The following is a 25,398-nucleotide window of genomic DNA, read 5'->3' on the forward strand; positions in this document are numbered from 1 at the left end:
AGGGGACAAAATTTGCCATTTGTAGAAGCTGAAAGGATGGCGTCTGGCTGATGCTATAGACAGGGACTAGTCAGCCTGACAAGAAACAGCTATTTGGTCACATTTTGAAAAAGAAATTTTAACAACACAGGAAAAGAACAGGAAAAGGGCTTCCCAGATACAACAAAGAGAAACATGTGGCTTGAGGTTTATAAGGTAATTACAGGCTACCATTGCCTTCCTTTTCTCTTGTATGTCACTCGGCTTTAAGCACTTGCTTCTAAAGGGCAAATGGTGAATTTTGTCCCCTGAAAGCCAGAGACTCAGCAGCTCTTCCCAGCATATTGCAAAGACACAGGCCCCATCAGCTGGTGTAGGAAGGCCACCCAGCACTGCAGTGGCAGGAGGAAATAACCGTAAGCATGGGGAGAAACGACAGCTGACGAATGGGAAACGCTGGTGCCCAGGCACCTTTGTGTTCCATTTGAAACCAGAAGACTTGTGTTATGCTCAGGAAACATGGCCAGAAACCCACACTAGGAATAAAAATGGAAAAAAAGACTGTGCCATGTAGACACTGAAAGAATGGCATGTGGCTGATGCTACAGACTGGGACTAGTCAGCCCGACGAGAAACAGCTATTTGGTCACATTTTGAAAAAAAAAAAAATTAACACAGGAAAAGAGCAGGAGAAAGAAAATTCACTCTGGGTGTATGATACAGGGCCAGCTAAAGCTGTAACCCTGTACACGGAGGGCCTGGTAATAAAAGAACAGTCTCACAACTGCTTTTCCTCCTGTTCATACTCCCTGTAACAGCTGGATACATACTAATTGCAAGAAGTGAAAAAAAAAAAAAAAAGCTTTAAGTTTAAAAGCAGGCGTGCAATCATCAGTCTCTTGCCAGCACAGTTTCAGACATAAGTGTGCTGTGCCACCTAGCAGGTCTATTCTAAATGCACATTCACAGTTCCTCCAGTTCCTCATTTGTGTGGGTGGCCTTTGCTGTCAGGGTAGAGCTGCAGTCTCCTTCCACGTGCATCGTTTCTGTCCATCAAGAAATGGCTTAACCAGGGATTCTCAGCCTCAGCACAACTGACATCTCAGGTCAGATCATTCTTTGTTGGGGTCTAGGGGCTGTCCTGTGTGTTATAGAATGTCTAGCAACATCCCTAACCTCTACCCACTAGATGCCAGTAGTAATCTCTCCCCCCAGCTGCGACAACCAAAAGTGTCTCCAGGCTTTGCCAGATATCCCCCGGGGGTTACAATCACCCCATTTGATAATCACCAGGCTAAACTAGAAAAGAATGACTTTGTCTTCTCTCCCTGGCTCCACCCTCAAAGATCTCTATCCAAGGCTGGGAAAAAGTATGAGCCATCTCTTGATCCACTAGCCTGCGCCACTACTTCTGACTTGCAAGATTTTCGATCATTGAGAACAATGCTCTTACTGCCCTTGAAAAGAAGGGCATTTCCAACTAAACTTTTGGTTGGTGGGAAGGAAGCAGGTTACTTTTTTGTTGTGAGACATTTGTCTTGTCTTACACTATGGAAGGTCCAGGCACAGAATTCTACACACCCAAGAACTATATGAACTGGAAGGAGCCTCAGGCACTTGAAACTCACCTCGCTGTCCCTTTTCTTTGCCACTTATTTATTTATTTATTTTACAAATGAAATTTAAAAAACCCAAGGCCAAAGTGGGAAATGACTTGCTCAAGGTCATCCATATTCCTAACCCTCCTTTTACTGGGGCATAGGGCAATATTTTCCAATATGCCTGAAAAGCTTAGGTCTCTAATCACAGATAACTTACAGCTTTTTACAAGCAAGAGTTTTGGCCAAATTATGCCAGTTAAGGAATGTAAATTTTATAAATGATGAAATACTGCAACCAATTAGTGCAAACAAACATTTATTGTGAAATATTCATCCTACCCTTTATTAGGTATTACATCATCAAAGCACTTTGTGGCAATGAAAATAGCTTTTTTTACCCCTCTAATTCACCCAATATTCCATTAAAGCTGCAAAAAATGTGCAATCTGCTTGAAAAATAGGTTGCTCTTATTTACTCATTTGTGAAAAGTCAAAAATTAAAAAAGAAAATGATACTAGCATACAGGGCCTCTAGAGCCAATTCACCTTTCCATTTCCCAACTACTCCCCAAAATAATTAACAAAGATAATTTGTTTTAAATGCCTTTTTATAAAACCAATGCACCTTTCCCCATATTATAATCATACAAATTTTAAAAAGCCGTTATTTACTTTCTTGGAAAAAAGGTGGCCAGCCGTTGTTTTTTGATTGGGAGCATGTGTATTTCCTGGGAGTTCACTTTCTTTAACTTTATGCTCCGGTTTTTGATGGGTTTCCTAAGGGGCTCTGCATTTCCCATGGACTCTTCCCCTTGGCTGTTGATGTCATAGCCCTGAAGCACGGAGTCTTCTCTTTTGAAGGAGAAGTTTTTGGTGGACACCCCTGAGAGGCCTTTGATCTTGCCACAGAATATGGTAGGCACAGCATCTTCGACAGAGACAATGACCTTGGCCGCCTGGGACTCGCCCACCATCTCAATGTTATTTTCAGCCTTGACCTCGCCGCTGGGGTGGTTGGGCTGGCTGAGCATCTCGGTAGCGGCATCACTGCTGCTGATGTGACTATCCATCATGGCTGGGGCCTCATGGGACGTGTCAGGGGCAAAAGAAATTTCCATGCCACTGGGAAGTTTCTCCATCACTGTGTGACCTGAGCTGTCCACTGATGCACCACTGTCATACAGTGTCTCAGGGGGAGGCTCGGATTTCCGGTGGGCTGCCACTGACAGGTCTAGGGCTGCATCTTCCTGGAAGATTGGGGGACTGACTTCACCAGCCTTGAGCCAGGGCACTGACTTCATGGAGAGATCCAGGGCCTCGTTCTCACTTCCCATCTTAATGACCGTGTGGCGGCTGAACTGGAAGTACTCCTTAGGCTGGAGGATGTCAAAGGGCTTCAGTTCATCTTTTTCCAGAGGGGTCTGGGTGCCTTTAAAGGGGTGCAGGCCGAAGGAAGATGGTGGCTTGGGGAAACTGGAGCTGAACTTGGATTCAGAACTCTGAGGCACCGGGATGGGGATGGGAATAGGGACTGGCACAGGCAAGGGGACGATTACAGGATACGGCACCAAGAGGGTGGCTGGTGGGACCAGGGGGGACAAGGGGGAGCTAAAAGGCTGGGGGGGCACAGGGGCATAGCCAGGAGGAGGCTGACAGGGTGGGGGCCCGAGAGTGCCCTGGGAGGGAAACAAATTCTGGAGCACAGCTTCAAATGGCAAAGTGGGCTCCTGCGGCTGGCTGGGGATCCTCAGGTCCAGGAGCTGGGGCTGGGCCTCGGGGTCCTCCGCTCCCTGGAAGAGGTTGTTGTGGATGGTACTGGAGGAGCATGGGGCCTCCTGCGGCAGGACCAGAGGGGAGTTGAGGTGCTGAAAGACGTGCTGCTCCAGCACCACGGGCAGTTGCACGGGGCCCTGGGTGGTCATGACGTAGGTGGCATTGCCATTGGGATTGAGCTCTGGTGCGGAGCTTCCCTCCACCTGCATGTGAATGGGCATCACCACTGGGCTCTCCCCGAGGCACAGGGGCTGCAACACAGTGGCCGCCACCTTCAGAGCCATGCCACTCTGAGACTCGGCAGGGGGGTTCAGAATGGATGGGGCTGGCACGGTCGCCAGGGCCTTCTTTACCAGGTCAGTGGAGTTGATGTTCCAGGCCTCGGTGGTGATCAGCTGAGCCATGCCATTCTCCAGTCTGTTATTAGCCAAGGCAGGAGGGGAGTCAGTCATGTCCATGGAGAGGTTCTGGGACTGCAGGTCGTCCATCACTCAGCTCTGATGCCACTTGGCCTGCAACACAGAACATACAATATGAATCTTCCTTAAAAGACTATTTATAATTGCCTTAAGAGCTCTCTCACATCTTTAGAAAGTTTCCACATTTTAGTTAACCAGGGAGCATAACCCATCTCTCTATGTATATATTCAGGTTATAGATATCTCCTAGTATATACAAACACAACCACATGATCATGTGTGCGTGGAGAACCCCAATTTAACAGATGATTAAGCTATAAATGCAGATGATGTAATCAGTAAATAGCCAAGTGAGGTTAAACCGGGCATTTTTTAAGCCTAATTCTCAGCTTATATGTTTGGCCTTCAACAAAAACGAAGTTTCAGTCCAAGTTGCTATGTCAGACAGTTAAGATATGTAGAAATTTGACTTGTTCAAATTCAAATAAGCAGTGAAGACTTACTTTCCTTTAAGGAAAAAAATAATGCCTTGTCACATTTGAATATGCTATGACTATGGAAAATGGCATTTTAAATACTCTATAGCAATCATTCTTCCAAAAGAGGTTTGATAAGGAAGAGCAGTCCATTTACACAAGGGTCATTACAGTTGTCTCTCTGTCTCCCTCTGACCAATGACATTCCCATTTCTCCCAGTAACAGCAAAATCCGTTCCCCAGGGCAAGGTGAAGATCGATGATGACTTGCATGAATGGTCATTGGGTCCACTGTCACTTCCCCAATCAGCTCATCTATCTGATCTGTGGCCTCTCCTAATATCTAGCTGCCAAGAGGAAGAGGGCATTGGTGACCCTAGGGCTGGGGAGATGGAACACTTGTTGGAAACGAAAATCCTCAAAGGTCAGTCACACTTTCTCAATGTCCTTGGCACCTCCCACACACCTCTGGCCACCTCCTGAGAGGCCAAAGGCACCTAGCGCGTGTGCTTCCTGGTGGAAGCAGGGCTGCAGATGCGATAGGGCTCTCCATGGAAACCTGTCCATATTTGGCCTCGTTACCATGGAGAAGGCAGGCACCATGTCTAACTCAGGGATCTGAGCAGCCTTGGAGTCTGGTTGGGCTCAATAATAATTCAATAATCCTCAGTTTCACTGGGCAGGCCTTGGGCAACTGAGATTTTTTACCTCATCTATCCCAACTGCCTAGACTTTAGTCCTGTGGTCAGCTCGTCCTCCTCTCCTCACCCCGAAATTACCAACACAACCTCCAAAGAAAGAGAGGCAGCCCAGCACACCATGGGGCTAGAAATAAACAAACGAGGCCGGGTGCGGTGGCTCATGCCTGTAATCCCAGCACTTTGGGAGGCTGAGGTGGGCAGATCATTTGAGGTCAGGAGTTCGAGACCAGCCTGGCCAACATGATGAAATCCCATCTCTACTAAAAATACAAAAATTAGCTGGGCATGATGTCGCACGCCTGTAGTCCCAGCTACTCTACTCGGGAGGCTGAGGCAGGAGAATGGCTTGAACTCAGGAGGCGGAGGTTGCAGTGAGCCGAGATCCCATCACTGCACTCCAGCCTGGGTGACAGAGTGAGACTCCTTTAAAAAAAAAAAAAAGAAAAGAAATAAGCAAATGATGTCTCACTACAGTAAGGCAGCTTTAACAAATGAACAGCTCTGTGGTATTTCCAGGCAATCAGAATGTGTCACATGCACAGAACAAGGAGTTTCTCTGAGGCAGGAGGAGAGGCAGGGAGGGAAAGGATGCTGTGCAAACAACTTTGTGGAGAATGACTGGTGGGCCACACCTTTGGCAGGATCCAGAGCGTGTCTCCCTCTGGAAGCCATGAGGTGACCCAGCAGGCTGGCCAGTAACCCCCTTGGGACAGAGTTGGGAGGCAGCCTGGCCCCAGGGAGGCTGAGGGGGCTTGCCCTAGCTGAAGGGTCTGGTTCTTTAGGAGTGAACCCTGATTCAGCCCAGAAGACGCCATGCCTCTAACATGCCTTTTTTTTTTCTTTTTTCTTTTTTCTTTTTTTTTTTTTTTTTGTGAGAGGGAGTCCTGCTCTGCAGCCCAGGCTGGAGCGCAGTGGCGCGATCTTGGCTCACTGCAACCTCTGCCTCCTGGATTCAAGTGATTCTTCTGCCTCAGCCTCCCGAGTAGCTGGGACTACAGGTGCACACCACCATGCCCAGCTAATTTTTGTATGGGGTTTCACCATGTCCGGGGTCATCTTGAACTCCTGGCCTCAAGTGATCCTCCCACTTCGGCTTCCCAAGTGCTGGGATTACAAGTGTGAGCCACTGCACCTGGCCTCTAATACACCATTCATTCATGCATGCATGTATGAATTCATTCATTCACTCATCCTGAGTGAAACAGACGAGGTTCTTGTTTTCATGGACATTATACTCTAGTGGAGGCAACACGTCTTTGATCAGAGATTTGCTAGCATGCAAAGGCATCAACGTTATGCCAGGAGAGGCATCCACATCAGCAGGACAAATATTTGTTGGCCACTTGCACAAAGCCCCATGAAGGCCCTGAGAACCTAAGGCCAGATCCTTGTCCCTCACAGTGGCCAGAACCCTTGGGGAAGGGTAAGAAAAGGCTGAAGGGAAGCTGCAGTAGGACTGGTGAGGACAAGGGCAGCTACAGAAGTCAAGACATGTTCTGTGCCACATTTGGTCTTCCTGTGGGGTTAGGAGTATCCAGCTGTGAGACAGCTTTCTCATAACAGCTGCATCTGTCCACCCTTGCAGAAATGGCAGCTTCTCTCCCTCCCTGTCTGCTTCTCTCAATCCCCTCCCAAAGGAAAGAAGACAAACTTCTGGATGCCTCCTCCACCTGCTCCTTGCACACACCTTCAGCTTAGGTACCAGTTCTCATCATTTCCTGTGAAACCTCAGTCCCTTCCCTGCCTGGCTTTGGTCTAGGCCTGCTAACATTCCCAGAACAGTCCTGCTCAGAAAGTGAAAAGAGGACTTTGCCAGGGCAGGCGGCCTCCCTCAGGCCCCTGTTTCTCCCATGGATGGCAAGAGCTACAACTCATTGAGCATCTACCATTTGCCAGGCCCTCTGTTGAGAACAACCCAGCCAGAGGGGTCTTACAATTATGCCCATCTTGTTGGTGGAAAAACTGATTCCACAGGGAGATTAAATAACTAGCCTAAAGGTACATAAAGGCTGGGCTTCCCAGGCTTCCCTTCGACTGGGAGAGCTGTGAAGGCCACGCCCCTCCATGCATTTTGTTTCCTGGGAAAAGCAGTCCCCACAGCCTCTCCTTCAACACCGAGTGCATGTGCCTGCAGAGGCATGCAGGAAACAGTATGAGAGCATCACATTTCTTCAAAGTGGAGGCCAGGTCCTTCCCAGTAAAGTCATTGAACTGTTGTTCTTTTTTCCCCCACAAGGGGCCTTGTCTGTCCCTCTGGTCACCGGAGTTCCTCCTGTCCTTGGGGACTGCAGCCCGAAGTGGCTATGGTTCTGTTACTGGAGGGCTTGAGGGGCCTCCATCCTCTCAGCCTACTTCTGGTTACTCACCTGTCCCCAGCCTGCCTTCCAGAGACAGATGCCACATGGGCTGGAGGGCATCTCAGCACCAATGAGCTACAGAGAGGCCCTTGCATCCCCTGCTGTGACTCAAGTCTCTGGAAAAAAGGCTGAGACCCAATGGGATGAAGGACAGAGGACAGGCCAAGGTGTGGGTGGAGGGGAGCAGTATGCAGGATCTCAGGGCAAAGGGGAAAAACCCCTGGCCCAAATCTCACTTCCACCTCCTTCAACAGGACAGCTCCAGATCTGCCTGACTACTCAGCCAAAGCAGGCCTGACAGTAGCCCTGGGCTTTTCTCTAGAGAGCTGCTGGCCCTGAGACAGGCTTGCCTGCCTCCACCTAGTCCCCACCAAGTATGGCGCTGGCCTTGGGACACCCAGGCAAAGGAACATGAACTTGGCCTTCATCATGCACCCTCCCACCTCCCAGAAAGCCTCGTTCCATCTTTCTCACTACATCTCCTCCTCTTGCTAGTCAACCTGCCAGCAAGCACCCCACTCTGACTCTGAGTCAGCAGCTGAGGTGGTCTGGGTGCATCCAGTGGGAGCATAGTGGGTGTTGCTGCTGCAGGGGCTAATACTGGAAGCCTTGGCAATGCCCTAAGAATACAAAACTATCTCGTGAATTGTGGGTTCAAAGGGTGAGTCTGTGTCCCTGAGGACAAGCCAAGTAGCCAGATAGTGACTGGAGAGAAGGTGGAGGCCCATCTCCCCACTCAGACAACCTGCTGATTAGCTTGGGCCTAGGGTGGGTGGGGGACCTCTTCAAATCAAGGAGCATAAAAGGAGCCGGTTGATGCTCAAGCCCAGGGGGCATGAATTTCTTCAGAGGTGGCAGGGAACATTTCGTTTGTGTTTTGCAAAACATTTTCAAATGGGTTTAAATGAGGGCACCCATCCATTCCACCTGTCCCCATTATCCCCAGGGGTGTGGGAGTGGAGGTCAGTAAACAGTGGCAGTGTGGCTGGGTAGGAAGCAGGCAACCTGGATCTGCAAGTTGCTGGAGACCCTGGAGACCTCGCCATCTTGGTTTGCAGCCAGTTGCTAAGGCCTCACCCCCATGTAGCCCATGTGCCCCCTGTATGGAGACAGTGGGGAAAAGACTCAGGGCCCAGGACAGATGAGGAGGTAGGGAGGGACTGGGAGACTAGCTCTGCTTGCAGACTTTGGGGGTGTATTAATCTGTTCTCACACTCCTATAAAGACATACCTGAGACTGGGTAATTTATTATTAAGAAAAGAGGTTTAATTGGCTCACGGTTCTGTGGGCCATACAGGCTTCTACTTCTGGGGATCAGGAAACGTACAATCATGGCAGAGGGTGAAGGGGAAGGAAGCACATCTTCACGTGGCCGGCAAGAGGTGGGGGGAGGTGCCACACACTTTTAAACAAGCAGATTTTGTTGAGAACTCTGTCATAAGAACAGCAAGGGGGAAGTCCTATGGTCCAATCACCTCCCACTAGGCCCCTACCTCTAACACTGGAGATTACAATTTGCCGTGAGATTTGGGTGGGGATACAAAGCCAAACCATATCATGGGGTCACAGAACTGTTATCTGAACCCCTCATCTAATTATTGCAAAGATCTAATTATACCAGAGGCCGGTCTCCCTAGGGTCTGACCATTAGCCTGGAGCTCTCTCCCACCTCAGCCTTCACCCAGCCAACTCCTGCTCATCTGTCCGACGTAAGGGGTTCAGCTCTAAAGTTTCTTCTTCTGAGATCATCCCCCACCCTCGCTGGGCTCCCAAAGGACCCCAACTTGACTTTGTCTAGTCCTGACTCTGCCCAGCCCTGACTCTGCCCAGCCCATACTGGGATTTCTTATTTACTTCTTTCCCCAGGAGCAGGGGATAGTCTCCCACCTCATATCTGGCACTAGTAGGTGCTGAGGAAATATCTTCTGGATGAATTGGTGCACAAATGAACGCCTAAGCCTTCCTGAGCCTGGTGTTCTCATCCTCACCCTCTTGTCGCAGGCACACCATTTATACACTCATGGAGTGTCAAGGTGGGCAGGGACATTAAAGCTGACATCTCCTCAAGTCTCTTGCCGACTCTTTTTATTGATGAGTAAGCTGCAACTCAAAAAGGCTGACTAAAACTTACACAAGGCCACTTCTTACAGAGGTCACCAGGCTCTTGTTTCGGGAAGAGCAGAGGGTCAGACCCGCAGGTGCCATGGTGGGAGAACATGGCAGCCACTCACCTTCACCAGCCACGGGAGACTCTGATGGGTCAGTGTTAGATGCCCGCAACCAACAAATAGGTGGATTTTAGGACTTGGAGAGTAGCCTAAATTAGAGGTCAAGTATTTTGCTTTTTAAATTAAGCCATCTATCAAGGTAAGTTTCTTCCCTACAACAATCACATCTTAAAACATATGCTGAAAATTTTCTCAAGATATGGGTTTTCCAATTGTAAAATATCAACAGCTTTGGTTTCTATGGAGCATGGAGACAGCTATCAATTATTTCTAGTCAAAGTAGGACTGTCTACCCAAGCTTGTCCAACTGGCGGCCCAAGGGTCGCATGCGGCCCAGACGGCTTTGAATGCGGCCCACACAAATTTGTAAACTTTCTTAAAACATTATGAGATTTTTTTTTGCAATTCTTTTTTTATCTCATCAGCTATAGTTAGTGTATTTTATGTGTGGTCCAAGACAATTCTTCTTCCAATGTGGCCCAGGGAAGCCAAAAGATTGAATACCCCTGGATGCCCTTGTTGCTCAAAGTGGGGTCCTTGGAGCAGCAGCAGCAGCAGCACCCAGGATCTTGCTAGAAATACAGATCTCAGGCCACAGCCCAGACCCACTGAATCAGAATCTGCCTTCCAAACAGGGCCCCAGGAGATGTGTATGCACATTAAAGTCTGAGAAGTGCTGGTCTACCACTGGTTCTCAGATTTTGCTATTCATTGGAGTAATCTGGAACTTAAAAAAAAAACCATGCCTAGGTCCTACCCCTAAGACTCTGATTTAATTATTCTAGGATGCAGCAGGTGAATCTAATGTACAGTGAGGTTGCGGACCCTTAATCTAAAGGCCAGAGCACACGACTGCTGGTCTGCTGACCTTCTCAATCGCCCATCTTCCTTCTTACTTCCCAGAAAAGACTGAGGCTGTCAACACACCAAACTCCCTCCTTTTCCCCCCGGCCCCCGCAGTGTCTCCCCATGTGCCCCCACCCCCAGGAAGATGTGAGATGGCTCTCCCTCTTGCAAGGCTGACTTCCCAGAGACCTCTGCTAAGAATCTTGCCCCTTCCATCAATGCCCTATTCTGAGTCTATTTTGTGCTTTCCATTCAGTACTTAAACCAAACCTTCAATGACTAACCTAATTCTGCATAAAAATCACCAGCCACTCTCTATGAGCCAAGTAAGAAAAGCATAATTTTCATCATTTAATTCTACATGTACATGGTTTTACCATTCGGGACTTGAGATGCACTAAATATCTAAGAAGTAATTCCAACTGGGTAACAATTGGTTTTTCTCTCCCCATAGGTTATAATAATTGTCAATTACTTGCCCCAGTGGTTAAATTTTCTAAGCTTTAAACATCAGTACAGGGCCTTTTTACCAAAGCTGTGAACATAATTACCACATGAATGTAGTCTCAAATTGGTTAAAATATGAGGAATACACAAAATAGTCACCTGCCTTATGGTCGACTGCCTTTTACATCCAGAGGTCTACACAGCCCTCTGAAGGGAATATGAATGCCCAGATTAGCTTTACAGATGAGTTCCCTGACACGCTAATTCATTTATGAAAACAGTAGTGACCACAAACATTGCAACTGGGACTAAACTTCATGAGGATGGACAGTGGCTACGGGGAAGATCTGTTAGGGAGGACAGAGTACAAATATTATCTCTGATCTGATATTTGTGAAAAATAGGAGAAGTGGAGCCAAGCGTCAGAAACTGGCCATAAACAGCAGGAGGGCCCAAGGTCTTCCCAGTGAGAGGAGGTAAGGTCATGCCCTGAGGTATCATAAAACTTATTTATGTTTGTTTTATCATCTAATCTTTTTAATTCCTGTTTTTTATTTTATAGTGTATGTAATAAATATAGGAAGGCATATAAATCTAATTATATATGTGTGTGCATATGTGTGTGTGTTAAGGGGAGTGCTCAAAATTTTTTTTTCTAATAGGAGTGTGAGAATGAAAACGTTACAACTCAGCAGGAGAACTGAAGCTCTCAGGGCCCAGGGAGACTTCCAGGGTGCCCCTGCCTTAACAAGTCTTAGTGTTACTGGCCCAGCCTACCCCTTCTGGGTTTTTTGTGTTTTTGGGGGGAGAGTCTCACTCTGTTGCCCAGGCTGGAGTACAGTGTGCAATCATTACTTACTGCACCCTCAACCTCCAAGACTCAAGCGACCCTCCTGCCTCAGCCTCCTGAGTAGCTGGGACTACAGGTGTGTGCCACAATGCCCACCTGATTTTTACTTTTATTTTTGTTGAGACTGGAATCTCACTATGGTACCCAGGCTGGTCTTGAACTCCTGGCCTCAAGTAATCCTCCCACCTCGACTTCCCAAAGTGCTGGGATTACAGGCATGAGCCACCGTGCCCGGCCCCACCCCTCTTGTTTTGAAGAACAGGAACCTGAGGCTCAGAGGAGAAGTGACTTGCTCAAGTTCACACAGCATAGAGTACACTGACTCCCAGACCCGTTCTCCTTCCTTAAAGGCACATTACCCTACCTGTTGCCTCTGTTTCACATTTCAAAGGATGTTGAGGAGCACTTGAGTTTAACACACGAGCTATAGAGTCAGCACAGTCAGTCACCCAAGATTAGAACATCTCTATTGGAACCAGCATCTAACGCCAAAGTATGTGGGATGGCTTTATTCAACCAACAAAATGTCAAAAAGTTTGACAGGTGAGGAGCTTGCTCAAAAAAAGAACACTCCCATGCCTTGACTCAGTGATATCTAATAGATAAGTCATTGAAATGAAGAGATTCAGGACACACATGAACTTTTCATGACTGTTGGAATGTTGTTTTATACATCTGGGACTCAGTTTCCTCTTTTGTAACATGGGGGACTGCCCTACTCTCACTCAGGCCTCCTTGGAGCCAGTGGTGCCTGCTGGGGAGGAGTCAAACCTAGCCTCCCAGGAGCTGCCGGAGGAGGAATTGCTGTGGGCCCCAAAGGATGGGCAAGTGGGAGCACCAAGGAGGAATTGGAGGGAGGATGCCACCAGCTCCCAGGCCTGGTTTTCCAAGCCCCTACTACCTTCAGCCTGCCCGCAAAGGATCTATGATGGGTTTGGGGGCCCACACGGGCCTGACTGCAGGGCTAGAGTATGGAACTAGATTTGTGTCCATTCATTTTTATTCATTCTTTCAAAAATGATGTGGGCACCTACTGTGTGCCAGGCATGCATCTCTTATTCCTCCAACCTGATACCACTTTCTTTGTAGGCAGGTTGCCATCTCTCTTGGCTCCATTCTCAAGATATTAACCAAATCCATATTATCCCAGGATTATCTGCTTTTAACAGGGCTCCTTTAAGGCTCACATTTCCTGCAGAGGTAAAGGAGTAAGTCTCTAAGGTAAGAATGCCAGTCCCTAGACAGCTGGAAGGGGTGATGTTCATGCAAGGATCTCTCTAAGGAAAAGAACAAATGTATATTTTCTAGAGATGGCTGCTCCTGATACTAACAGGAATGAACTGCCTTCCTCGGGTCTTGGCGAACCTCAGCATCACAGAAGAAAATCATAAAGAGCTGCTGGTGGTGGTAGGGGACACTCACCTGGACAGGGGACTGTGAGAGTCAGCAAGTGCCCATCCCTGCATTGGGCCAATGCCCTACAGTTCGGTTGGACACCCAGAACCCCAAGCACCTGGTGCTGCTGCTGGAACAGCCATCTCATGCAGGAGCTCAGGTCACGTTTAAGGTCTTGGGCCAAGGTCTATCATCTTAAAGAGCTATGGTTTTTAGACATTTTTCTGGCAACAAAGAAACCTCTTAAATTTGGAACAAAGAGGAGGAAAAAACCTGCCTCTGGAAGAGAAAATACTTCTAATTAGATTGAGATACAAAGGTTAAATTTTTGTTCTGGGAAAAAGACTGTTTATAATCCTGTGTCATTAGCAGGACATTTTCCAGAGACCAGTGTGCCAGAAATAGACCCTCTGAGGGGTCACTGGAAGGAAGGGGTGCAGATTTCTGAAGTACAAAGAACTGGAGTTCAGATTTTCCCCTTCTTCTAATGCATGTGAATCCCTTGCCACCCTTTGGCATGGAGACAGTGTCAGCCTCACCCTGGGCACTGGGCCCCCATGAGAGTGGTTAGGAGTATAAGCTTTGAACTTAGACAGGCCTAGGTTCAAACTTCAGCTCTGCCTAATTTTGCTAGCTGTGTGACCTGGGGCAAGTAAGTTCTCAGCCTCAGTTTCTCTCTGTGTAAAATGATTAAAAAAAAACCTGTCACATTGGGTGGTTGTAATGATTAAAGGAGATAAGCTAAGTAAAGTACTTGGCACAGTGCCTGACACACAGAAAGTGCTCAGTAAATCATGGCAATTATCATTGTCATCATCATCACTGGTACCATCATCAATGTCATTAGCATTATTGTTGTCACCACTGTCGATACAGTCTTCATCTTCACCATCATTCTCATTGTCAGTGCTATCATCATCATTGTGCCATTGGCATCATTGGCATCATCAGATCCACCGGCCATATTTCTTGTGAGCATCTTGAGTAGTATCACCCATGCTCCCTTTGCACCTGAATGGGTTTATTCATTCGCAACCCTGTTTGTTCAAAGATTCATTTAAAAATCAGCTACTAGGAACTAAGAAGGCACTTACCATAAGATTGGTGTTACACCTGATGGGAAGGTTTCCAGGCCAGCCCACAAAAACCCACCTAACACCCAACATAGCTGAAATGAGCATTTGAAGTGAAAACAGAAAACAATGCTCTCCCAATGTTAGAAATTAAATATAGTGGGAAGACAAATAAATACACAAATCTGTTTCTTATTCAGACTGAAAGCCTGGGGGAGAAAGAAAAGGTGGCCAGAACCTTTTGTATCTTGAATATGGACTCATGAGCACTTTCAAGGGTTCTGAAGTTACTGCTGATTGACCGCACATAATTTCACTTCATATCCTTCAGTTTTCCTTCTCCTTTGCACAAGAGCTTAAGTAGCTCTCCTCTCCTACTTTTCAGTGGTGATGAAGCTCATTTTCTCACTCACAAAAACATGGAAGAAGTGTAAGCGGAGAGGATGAGGGTAAGGATAAGAGGGAGAGAGAAAGCAAAGAGCCTTTTTGAGGTAACTAGGCAAGAGTCGAAGGAGAGAAGATTCAAAAGTTCATGTAGGTCCAAAGGAAAGATTGGTTAGCTATAACAGAAGAGTGAAAGAACACAGAGAAACTGAGGAAAGCTGTGAGGAAAACACTGAATGAGAGTTACTTAGCTGGCCACAAGGGGATGCTGTAACCTACAATAGCTTGGTTGCAGGACAGCAGGGTGGAGGGAGAGACAGGACTGGAACTTCTTAGCACAGTGAGAACATGGTAAAAAAAAAAAATATATAGCATTGTTCACAAGTTTGAGTACTGCAAGTACTTAGGGAAGGTGCTCCAAATTTGGGCAGAACTTCTCCTATGCCTCTAAAATCATCAAGCACATCCCCTTGTGGCTTGGCTGAGTTATCAGTCCCAGGAAAAAAATCTAAATGTACCTTCTTTCTGTGTCTAATATTTATTTTTGCCTACCCCCCCAGCTCCTCCAATCTCTCCTTGGATAGTCAGAATTAGGTTTCTCCCATCAAAATTGGGTTTTCCAGAAAGAAGCTGATAAACTCATTCTCAATGAGGTGCATGACTGATAAGGCTGAAGTATTATGTTCCTTTATTGGTATAATAAAAATAATCCAGCCAGTAATAAAGCTATGGACAAAGAAATGAAACTATAATTGAGTCATTTCAGATACTGGTCATGGGGAGGAACCTTCCTAGCTGTCTTGAAATCTCTCCATAGAGACAAGAACCTACAACTATGATTAAGTTTGCTGGGCCCATTGGAAGGCACCTGAGATCAAATAAAGGGGGCAGGGGCATGACCTTGACCCTTAAGCACTCAGAACTAAGGAAGGACATGAATGTGAGTAAATTATTCATTCCTTTACAGACACAATCAGCAAACACTTATTGCTCACCCAACACGAACCTCCTGAGTACGTGCCTCCCTGGTGCAGAGATTTTAGCAGCATCCAAAGTTGTCCAGGGCCCTGTTACTGAACTGGCTACCTCCTGAAACGCTGGTTTCTGTCTTACCAGGTTTCCATGCAGAAGTTAGGGCTCTCAAAGGACTGCACTCCCATGCACAACACCCTACTGCAGCGCTACAGCCACAATGGCAACTTCATGACCGTCACCAATCATGTGCTTTGAATCATTACTAACGATGGTGATGAACAGGGCAAGGGGAGTGAAGAGAGGAGGCTGTTGGGTTTTGGTGAACTCAACTAGCTAGTTGTCTTAGCTTGGGCTCCCCCACAAACAGACCCTAAGGCAAGGATTAACTGAAAGTAATTTATTTGGGAGAAGATCCCAGACAACACCAGTAGAGGAGTGAAGTGGTGAGACAGGGAAAGCAAGGAAGCCAATTTATCAAACAAGTTACCACTGTGGGCAACTGAAGCTCAATTCCACTGGGGAGACCTCAGAGTCATCTCAACCGAGAGGCTAGGAAGTTGGGCTGTTTATTCACCCGCCCCCATCCATCACTGGCCAAGGGCTGCTCCTGGAGGATGTAGTCATTCCTTGGCACTTCTAGCTAGCCCAGCATGCAGATCTAGTGTGCTCCTGAGACAAAAAACAAAAACCAAAAACTCACACCTTTAGGGAGCATCATGGATGTTTGCAGTAAGTAGCATTTGGTGTATAAGAGGCCAGTCGGGGCAGGAAATGGCAGGACACCAACAAATGTCTGCTACACCAGCCATGGCCTGGAAAGTCTCAATGCTTATGTGAATATCTAAATGTCATTAATTTAGGCCACCATGACCAAATGTTTCCCCAGTTGGTGGTACCTTCTGTAACCCCTGTGAAGAAGACACTCCTTTATAATAACAATGCTCACACTACAGGGGAATCAGCTCAAAAGGGGTGTGACTCAAGATCTTATAAAAAAAACAAGACACACGAGGGGGCCAGAGATGACTATCTTTCCAAAAGCAAAACGTTCAAGAGATGGTCAGCATAGCTAATGTGTTCCTTTGCTAAAATATAACTGGGGCCCTCCAGAAGGTTCTTTGAATCATATTTGTGCTGGCTGGAATGCAAGATGTTCCTGGGATGAGTCACAGAGGGAGTTTCTTTTCTGGTGATCTTGTGTTCCAACTCGGGGACCAAAAATCAATAAATAAACAAACACTACTTCACTTCATCAGCTGCATGCTGCCTAATAATAATAATAATAACCTCGACCCGAGAAGTACAGACAATGCAGGAAGGAGAGGGTGAAGAGTACTCATCTTTTAGACAGGGAAGCTTCTTTCTGGAATTCCGTTTTGTCAAAAGCACCCTTCTGCCTAGAGGCGCAAAGAGCAGAACAACATCCTCCGCAGAATCTTAGGGTCGGTGAGGCTTTTGAAGTCCCTAAAAACTCACTGTATGTGTCCTAAAGCAAGTATCATGGTTGGAGCTAATATTAGCATAAACAATACGAAGTTGGGGTGGGGGAAGGAAAAAGATCGGCTGTATAACATCTGGCTAGTTAGCAATAACGATTATAGGTATTATTTCCTATTTTATTGGGGGAAGAGTTCCAGAATGCATGTGTTTGCACGCATACATGTGCACACGTGCACACACACACACACAGTGGCCAAGTAGGAGTGAAGCCACCTGTTGTCCCTCTAATAGTCAAGGGGGATCCTTAAATCAGGATTCTCCCTCCTCACCTGTTCCACCTCAGGTATTTTTCCCTCTGAATTCCAGTCATCAAATCTTTATTGTTGCAGCTGACCTGTGAACTGGACCTTGCCACATGAGTAGGATTTTGGCGCAGGAGATGGTGGAATGGAGGAGGGTCTTCCAAAAGTGCAGGACAGAAGGAAAGGCAGAAGAGGACAGGTGTGTCTGGGGCAGGCTAGTAGGTTAGGTGCCTGAAGCCCAGGGCTGGTGAGGCTTAGGGGAGAGTCAAGAGTGCTTCAAACATTAGAGGGGTTATCTATTAGTTCATGCAAAAGTAATTGCGGTTTTTGCCATTCTTTTCAATGGTAAAAACTGCAATTAATTTTGCACCAATCTCGTAGCTCTTTTAAAGGGTGTTCAGAATCACCCATCAATTAACCTTGTGCCCTAAAGGACTGACAACTCAACCGACACAATCTTGATGTTCTCTCAGGCCCTGACGAGCAGGAAGCCATCAATTCACTAGTGAGCCATTAGGTTGGGAGGAAAAGATAAAACCGTTTAATTTGCAGGGCTTTGCTAGCTCCTCCTCCTCCTCTTTCTTGTTCTTTCTTTCTTTCTTTCCTTCTTTTTCTTTCTCTCTCTCTCTCTTCCCCCCACCCCCACTTACTCCCTCTCACACGCACACTGACAAGTTGATAATAAACCATTTACTAAGCATTTACCATGCACCCCACTAGGTATTTCATATTTATTTTCTCATCTCAGTTTCTAAGCATCCCCAGCAGACTGGTACCACCTTGGTGTGACTGGGTTTGTTGGATTGTTGCTTCCCATCCCGCCAACTCCCCACCCCCAGGAACTGAGCTGTGAATCCCCGGGAATGGTTGTTTTGATGGGAGGGAGGGTCTGAGCTTTCCAGAACATGCACAACATTCACTGCAGGGAAGGCACTTCTGGAGGAGATGGAAGAGAGACAGCAAAGGAGCAAAGGTTCCTGGTTGTGTGCAGAGAGCAGGTGAGAGTAGAGAAAGGCAGGAAGGAAGAAGTAGAGATGTCTTCGGTCTCTGACCAGAACCTAGGATTTCTCAGCCTGCATCTGCACCTCAGGCAGGTCTGCCTAGCTTTGCTGTCTTGGCCCAGCCCTACTTGGACTTCCCTCTCCACCATTACCACTGCAGCTAGCGAATATTGGCCCATGAAGGACACAGCTTGAAATAGGTGCTCCCTTTTCTTTTTGGAGCTCAATTCTCACTTCCCATGCCTCTGGTCCAGCTTGCATCCCAGGCAGGGGTTCATTCCTGTGCTTCCCAGAAATATTTCATCTGTGGCTGACTAGCCAGCTGTTCACCAAACCCATCTCATCTTCTTCCTGGACTACATTTTCCAGCCTCCCTTGCAGTTGGGTGTGGCCATGTGCCTGAGTTCTAGCAAAGGGAACGTGAGTTGAAAGTGAGGGGCACCACTTCCAGGCCTGGATCCTACAAAGCTTCCTTCCACATGTGATGCTCCAACCCTTTTCCCCTTCCCCTCAGCTTGATGCGAAAGGACCTTTTAGAAGCGCCCTGTTGAAGATAGTGGAGCCACAGAATGGAAGGGCCTGCATGCCTGAATCACGGCTTGGAGGGGGAAGGGCTGCCTGCCATCAGGAAAATCCATTTGGGGCTTTAAGTGAGTGAGAAATCGACTTCTATTGTGTTTGAGCCACGGTACTCTTGCAATGTGTCAGTAAGCAAAGCTAGCATTACCTTAAGTAATGCAGAGCTTCCTGGGACCCACCCTGTGCACAGTGCTGGGGGCAGGCAGGCTTATCTCTGCTTGTTGCGAGCTCCCACTCTATTACTTCCACCAAGCTCAGAGCACCCCAGAACCCACTGGCTTTCATACCAGTGGCTTTCAAACCAGAACCTTAGAAGCAGCCCAAGTACTCACAGCCCAATTCCAAGCTTCCACGTGCTAGCTTTTCTGCAGTAAATTCACTGAACACCCTTGGCTGCTCTTCCTGACTTGAATCAGTGTATTTACATGGGGTCAGGACCATTCTTTGCTCTGTAACTGCATAAATATCCACTGAAAGAGTCTGTTTCATTGGCATTCACAGAGCTGGCAGGGATAAGGGAGCTGCCTCCAGGGAGCAGGACAAGGCAGGGTTTTCAGCAGCTTCACTCCCTGGAGCCCCACAGCTGCTCAGGTGGCCCTCACCCATGTGAGAAGGTGGGGGTTGTGGGAGGGAGAAGCAGCAGGTCCCTGGCACAACACAGGCAAACATACCTGGGAAGTTGGCACACCTGGCTTCTCGCCAGAGGAATCTGCTAGGACTGCAACCCCCTTCTCTCCTTGTACCCTTTGATGGTTTGCTGGTTTGCAGAGCAGGGAGGCCTGGATTTCTACCTTCTCCCCACACTGGATTCTCTATAGGAAAGGTCCCTGTAGATAGTCCTTTAGGAGAGTTAGCATCTATGGCTCAAGGATCTAGGGCCAGCTTTCTCCCTTGGTGCCCTATATAATTGATTTTCTAGGCAAAGACTGCCCATTCAAAAGCATCCTCCTCCTCCACTGACTGCTGATGTTCCATCCCTAGCAAGCCCTTGCCTGTGTCCAACATTATTGCCCTCTTACTGGGTTCTTCTCCCAAAATGCTGGTTCTAAAGACACTGGGTCCTTGCCATATTGGAGTGACCAAACTGACACCATGGGGGCTCTTGTGTGCAAAGGGCCCATCCAAGTATCTTCTGTAACCTTCACAACCACCTGAGGAGGTAAGCAGAGATTGCCCCTATTTTATAGATCAAGAACCCCAGACCCACCTCAAGCCCTGCAATAAACGTCAGAGCTGACTTGAACCCAGCCTCCCATCCCCTAAACCAAGGTTGATAAAATTCTCCCTAGGCCTAAGCTCTCTGGCTCCAGAGGTACATGACTCAGGGCTATGGTGTCTGTAACTTAAAATATACTGGCACCTACAGTGGGACATTTTCTGTCTGACTTAGGTGAACCCCTAACCCAGTTAGCCACCATTCTGCTAGCAAGTGCACACCCCATGGAGGGGAAGCTCAAGTTCTAATCTGGAAGCTCCCATCCTGAGGCTGCTACTGGAGTTCCAGTTATCTCTTCATCTCCATCAATACTCAAGAGCACCAGGAATGCTAGAAATGTGTGTTTTTTTTTTCAAGTGGTGAAATTGACGGCTTGCTCTTTAGCATGATGGCTATTTTTAAAAAGGGTAAAATTCATAATACTCAATTTCAAGATATATGGATTGGCTGAAATATTTTAGAGGCAGGCTTCACGCTTGTGAGGACATGGTTGGAGAATCCAGGAAAGCCCATAGCTGGCACTTCCAAGGATGGCTCCCAATGGTTCTGATGCTTGCCACCTAACTGGTTCCATGCCTGGCAACTGGATTTTGGACGATTTCCAGTTGCCTATGCCAAATAGACGGTAACAAAATTCTGCCTCGGAAATGTTGTCATATCTGCCTTGAATGGTCAGAGCAGCTGAGAGGACAAGCCGGCCGGGACTCCCTGAGCAGGCTCACGAGCTGTTCTGTGCCTGCCGGCTGCTTACATGTTAGATGATCAGTGTCTGTGTGGCGTGCCACACCATTTGCCCTGAGACTTGTCCTGTGGCTGTCACAGTGTAATTCAGAGTGTTCCCTGCGCAGGGGCCCTCCTCTTCTCCACTCTGACTCTCTTGCCGGCCTCCTTCCCCTTCCCTAGTTCCCCGCTCTAGGGCTTCGGCCTTGAGCTTGCCCTGAGGCAGCCCACAGACAGCCCTCAGGGCTGGAAAGACTGCTTTAGGGACAGGGATGATTAGTAGAAACCTCCTGTCCCTAAACATTTAACACCTGGTTTCCCTCCTATGGGACCTTTTCAGTGTCTGAGCTGGCATTGACTGACATGCTGGAAAATTCTTTAAAATGTCCTTAAAAAACAACTAAGCAACCATATCTCATCCATTACAACAGCTAAACATTTAAAAGACTAGAAACACCAAAAGTTGGTGAGGCTATGGTGCAAGTGAAACAATTGTCCACCACTGGTCAATGGCACCACCACTTTGGAGAACTGTCTCACACCTTCTAGAAAAGTTCAGTAACTACCTGCCCTGTTGTCAGCCATTCCACTCCTGGGTATTCTCCCAAAAGAAATGAAAACCTATATTCATAAAAGACTTGTACTCAGATGTTCATTGCAGTCCTATTCGTGAGAACCACAAACTGGAAGCAACCTAAATGTTGGTCAACAGGTAAATGCCACACCCAAACTGTGGAATACTACTCAGCAATAAAAAGCAATGCACTGCTGCTACAGGTAATGGCACAATTGCATCTCAAAACCACCATGTGGAAGGAAGGAAGCCAGATACAAAGTGCACATGCTGTAAGATTTCATTGACGCAAAGTCGAAAAACAGGCAAAAATACTTACAATGCTAGAAATCAGAAAGTGGTTCCTCCAGGGAGGGAGGAGAGGGAATGAATTGGAAAGGAGCCTGAAGGGCCTTTTCTGGGGTGACAAGACTGTTTTATAGCCTCTTTCAGGTGGTTACAAAGGTGTGTACAAAATGTATCCATCTGACCACTTATGAATTTAGGTTAATTATCCCTTGATTCAAGAAAAGAGACATTAAAAATACTATTGAATAACCACAGAAAGGAGAAAAACCCTCAGTGGTTCTGCATGTGTGCATTGTGGGTTTTCACCACTACTGAGCCCAGTGTGGAGAGGGGAGCTGCAGTGAAGACTGTTGGTTAGCTAACGGGTGAGGACACTTCTCTGGGCACCTGCCAGGAGGCCCCTTACAAAGGAGGCAGCAACATCAGCCCCCAAACACAAACACTCAATGAAATAAAGCAACAGGGGCCCTGAGGAAGCTGGCTTGAGAGTGTGGGATAGATAGCAGGCTTTGAGCCAAAACCACTTTCCAAGAAATGCCAATGTTTTTGTATTTGGGAACGGAGAGGGAGTATTAAGGCAAGTAAGAGCCAAAATGTGTTGGTCTTTGGACAACAATTGTGCTCAACTGAGGGGGCCCTGTGGGAGAGACTTCAAAGTGCTGCTACTGAGACCTCCTCTGTGGGTCTCTGGGATGCGGCACCCATAAAAGCGCCGACTGGAGTGGAAAGTCAGAAGTTCCTTAAAGGCAAAGACCTCCTATTTTGCATGCTGGAGAGGAATATTCTATTTCCCTAGTAAGAGGCTGGCCAAAGTCACACCCATATACCTTCAAATAGCCAGCAGAAGCTTGTGCTCTATGGCACAGGAATGAGCTTGTGAGTCAAGCCTGCACACATATCCTGGTTCTGACCTCTTAAGAACTGTGTGGCCTTGGGAAAGTGACTCGGCCTCTCTGAGCTGCAGTTTCCTTGCCTGCGAAATGGGGAAAATGACACCTACTACTGGCAAAGTAGAAACTGCCTGAAGCCTAGTGAATGCTGAACACAGAATCATATTTGGGCTCCAATGGTCTTTCCAGATTGTCTATGCCAACCTCTCAGCTGAAGAAGGAATCCTCTCCAGCCAAATCAGCATTCTTTTGTAAAAAAAAAAAAAAAAAAAAAAAAGAGACATTTAGAGATAGGGTCTGACTCTGTCACCCAGGCTGGAGGGCAGTGGGGCAATCATAGCTCACTGTAGCCTCCAACTCCTAGGCCCAAGAAATCCTCCCACCTTAGCCTCCCAAGTAGCTGGGACTATAGGCGTGAGCCACTGTGCCCAACCTTAAATTAGCATTCTTTTTTTCTTTTTAATTTTTGGATCCGAAGTGTACCGAATTTGCATAATCATTATCCTCGGATCATGACAATGTTCCATACATGGTCCACTTTTTTGGTTTTATTCTAAAAATTGTTTCTTTTTAATATTATCCAATTTAAAATAATAAAATAAACGTGTGAACCATCCCCCGACTCAACAACATGTAGGTCTGTCGCTGGACTTTCCAGTCTATTTCATCAGTCCCTTTGTCCACCCCTGTGCCAGCACCATGTTGTCTTCTTATACTTTCTGATGGTGCTAGGCACTAAGAAGAAAGTCAATCAGAGTAAGTGGATTGAGAGTGACGGGGAGCAGGGTGTGGGGAAGGGCCTGCTTTGAAGAGGGTGATCAGGGAAGGCCTCTTGTTGAGCAAAGATCTGAAAAAGGAAAGGAGACACCATGGCATCATGGCATAATGACATTCCAGCACTCTAAGGAGGGGTGTGTGAGTGTGTGTGTGAGTGTGTGTGTGTGTGTGTGTGTGTGTGTGAGAGAGAGAGAGAGACAGAGAGAGAGAGAGACCGCGAGAGAGAGAGGTTGGAGAAGGGGAGGAGAGGAGCTAACAAATTTCAGAGTGGTAGGAAAGAAAGGCAGGGGATAGATGACATATGGCTTTCTAATTTCCATTTTTACAAAGACTATTTAGTACAACTCATTTTATAGCTGGGGAAACAAAGGCCCAGAAAAGGTGACTTGGCCTAGGCCACGCATCTAGGTAGGGGCAGGGTTATGGTTAGAATTCAAGGCTCTGTGCACCTTTGTGTTGACCCTCTGGGCCCTCAAATGATTTTCATTCCACAAAATGCCTCCAAGCAGCTTTCAGGTAATGAAGTGACAAACAGTATATTGAAATAGTGTTCTTCCAAGCAGAAGATCTTTACCATGCAAAAGATTATTTGAAGACTAATTAGGATTCTGAAATTCTTTAATGGCTAATTCCTTAGGGCCATGTCAAAAATCCATGTGAATATTTCCAAATTATTTTCTTATCATAGGCAATATTAATTCTCAAGAGAAAAACCAAACACATGCTAGTGACATTCTTAGAAATCTGAGTTGGGTGTTATGATCATACAAGCACAAGCAAGAGTTTGTCTTAATAACTGAGAAATATACGACTAATAATTTTACATTTATTTTAATACCATTCCTTCAGTTCAATAGATGACAAGAATTCTTATTCCTAATATTGTGGATGTAAATATTAACGTCGGGGTTTAAAGGTTCACTTACCCCCTGTCTTTTGAAACTCTGAGCTGGGTACAAGATAAAAACAGGAGACAGACCCGTGACTAAAGACATTTGAGTAAGTCTGACCTGCATTCCCTATTAAACCTTCAGGGTAAATGGATTTCTCAAATCTGTTTTCTTCTTTGGGCAGCTAATCCCTTCCTTCCAGGAGATTTCAGCCCCTCCACTCTCTGCCTCGTCTATGGCAACAGCCTCATGTGCTGTTTCCATCTTGCATCCCCACATTAGGCTCTGATACAGCTGCAGAAATTATGACTCAAGAGATCACAATTACTGACTTCCGAGAGCCTCTGATTTCTCCCAGAAGAATGAGCAGAGGAGAAGTTCTAGGTACTTTCAAAGACAGATGAATTCAGGCTGTTTTTGAATCATGCCTAGGCTTTTCTCAGTCTCTCCTTTTTCTTATGAGGACAATTCTAAAAGTATGCAGATGTGAGAGTGCTAACTGCAGAGGGTCCTGCCTGCCCTTGGCACAGGTAAGAACCGTCTACTTTTAGTTATTTATGTCTCCACGAGATCAAGACAACTTGGTCCAATGGATGCAACGAAAGTGACTCAAGCTGTTGAATGATTCTCTTCCTAAGCTCTCTGTCCTAAGCCACTCTGCCACTGTGACAGCATAGGGATGCTGATAGATCTCATAGGTGTACACTCACTCGTCCCCTGAAGTTCTGTTTTGAGAAAGAAAATACAATGCAAAGGCATAATAAATCCAAGAGAAGTCCTTCCGACTTATAGAGAAGAGGCCTCACTTAAGTGAAATGAGATGTAGATGCTCAACTCAGCCACTGACTGGCTGTGTGAACACTGACAAACTCCTTTAGCCTCTCTATGCCTCAGTTTCCTCATCTGTAAAATGGGAGTGATGACAGTGTATATGCCGCAGGGTTGTTAAGAAGGGTAGGTGAGTTCACATGTTCAAGGTGCTTGAAACAGTTCCTGGCACATGGTAAATACTCAGTAGGGGTTAGCTATTGTTATTATAACAAAAGATAGGGAGCCAAATGAGCTTCACTGTGGAATCCTAAATAAATAAGGCGAGGATTATATTTGAAACTATAAATAAACAATAAATAAGATGAAAAGAGGGATGATTTTTCTTCTCAGCAGCTTTTCCATGGCAATGGTCAGTCTATTCAAACATAAGCCTGGCATGGTGCTG

General features: G+C 46.7%; 1 protein-coding gene across 2 annotated transcripts in view; it reads right to left on the minus strand.

Moving 5' to 3' along the window:
• Positions 1-1,879: 1,879 nt before the first annotated feature.
• The window catches only part of RAI2 (retinoic acid induced 2), a 61,372-nt gene continuing 37,853 nt past the window's right edge, over positions 1,880-25,398 (minus strand). For both annotated transcript variants that reach the window (XM_031006136.3, XM_004063863.4), the window contains exon 2: positions 1,880-3,865. In XM_031006136.3, the coding sequence (XP_030861996.1) occupies positions 2,249-3,841 (1,593 nt within the window). In that variant the 5' untranslated portion in view covers positions 3,842-3,865 and the 3' untranslated portion in view covers positions 1,880-2,248. The remainder of the gene's footprint in view (positions 3,866-25,398) is intronic.

The sequence above is a fragment of the Gorilla gorilla genome, chromosome X (genome assembly GCF_029281585.2).
Source record: "Gorilla gorilla gorilla isolate KB3781 chromosome X, NHGRI_mGorGor1-v2.1_pri, whole genome shotgun sequence".
Taxonomy (NCBI): domain Eukaryota; kingdom Metazoa; phylum Chordata; class Mammalia; order Primates; family Hominidae; genus Gorilla; species Gorilla gorilla.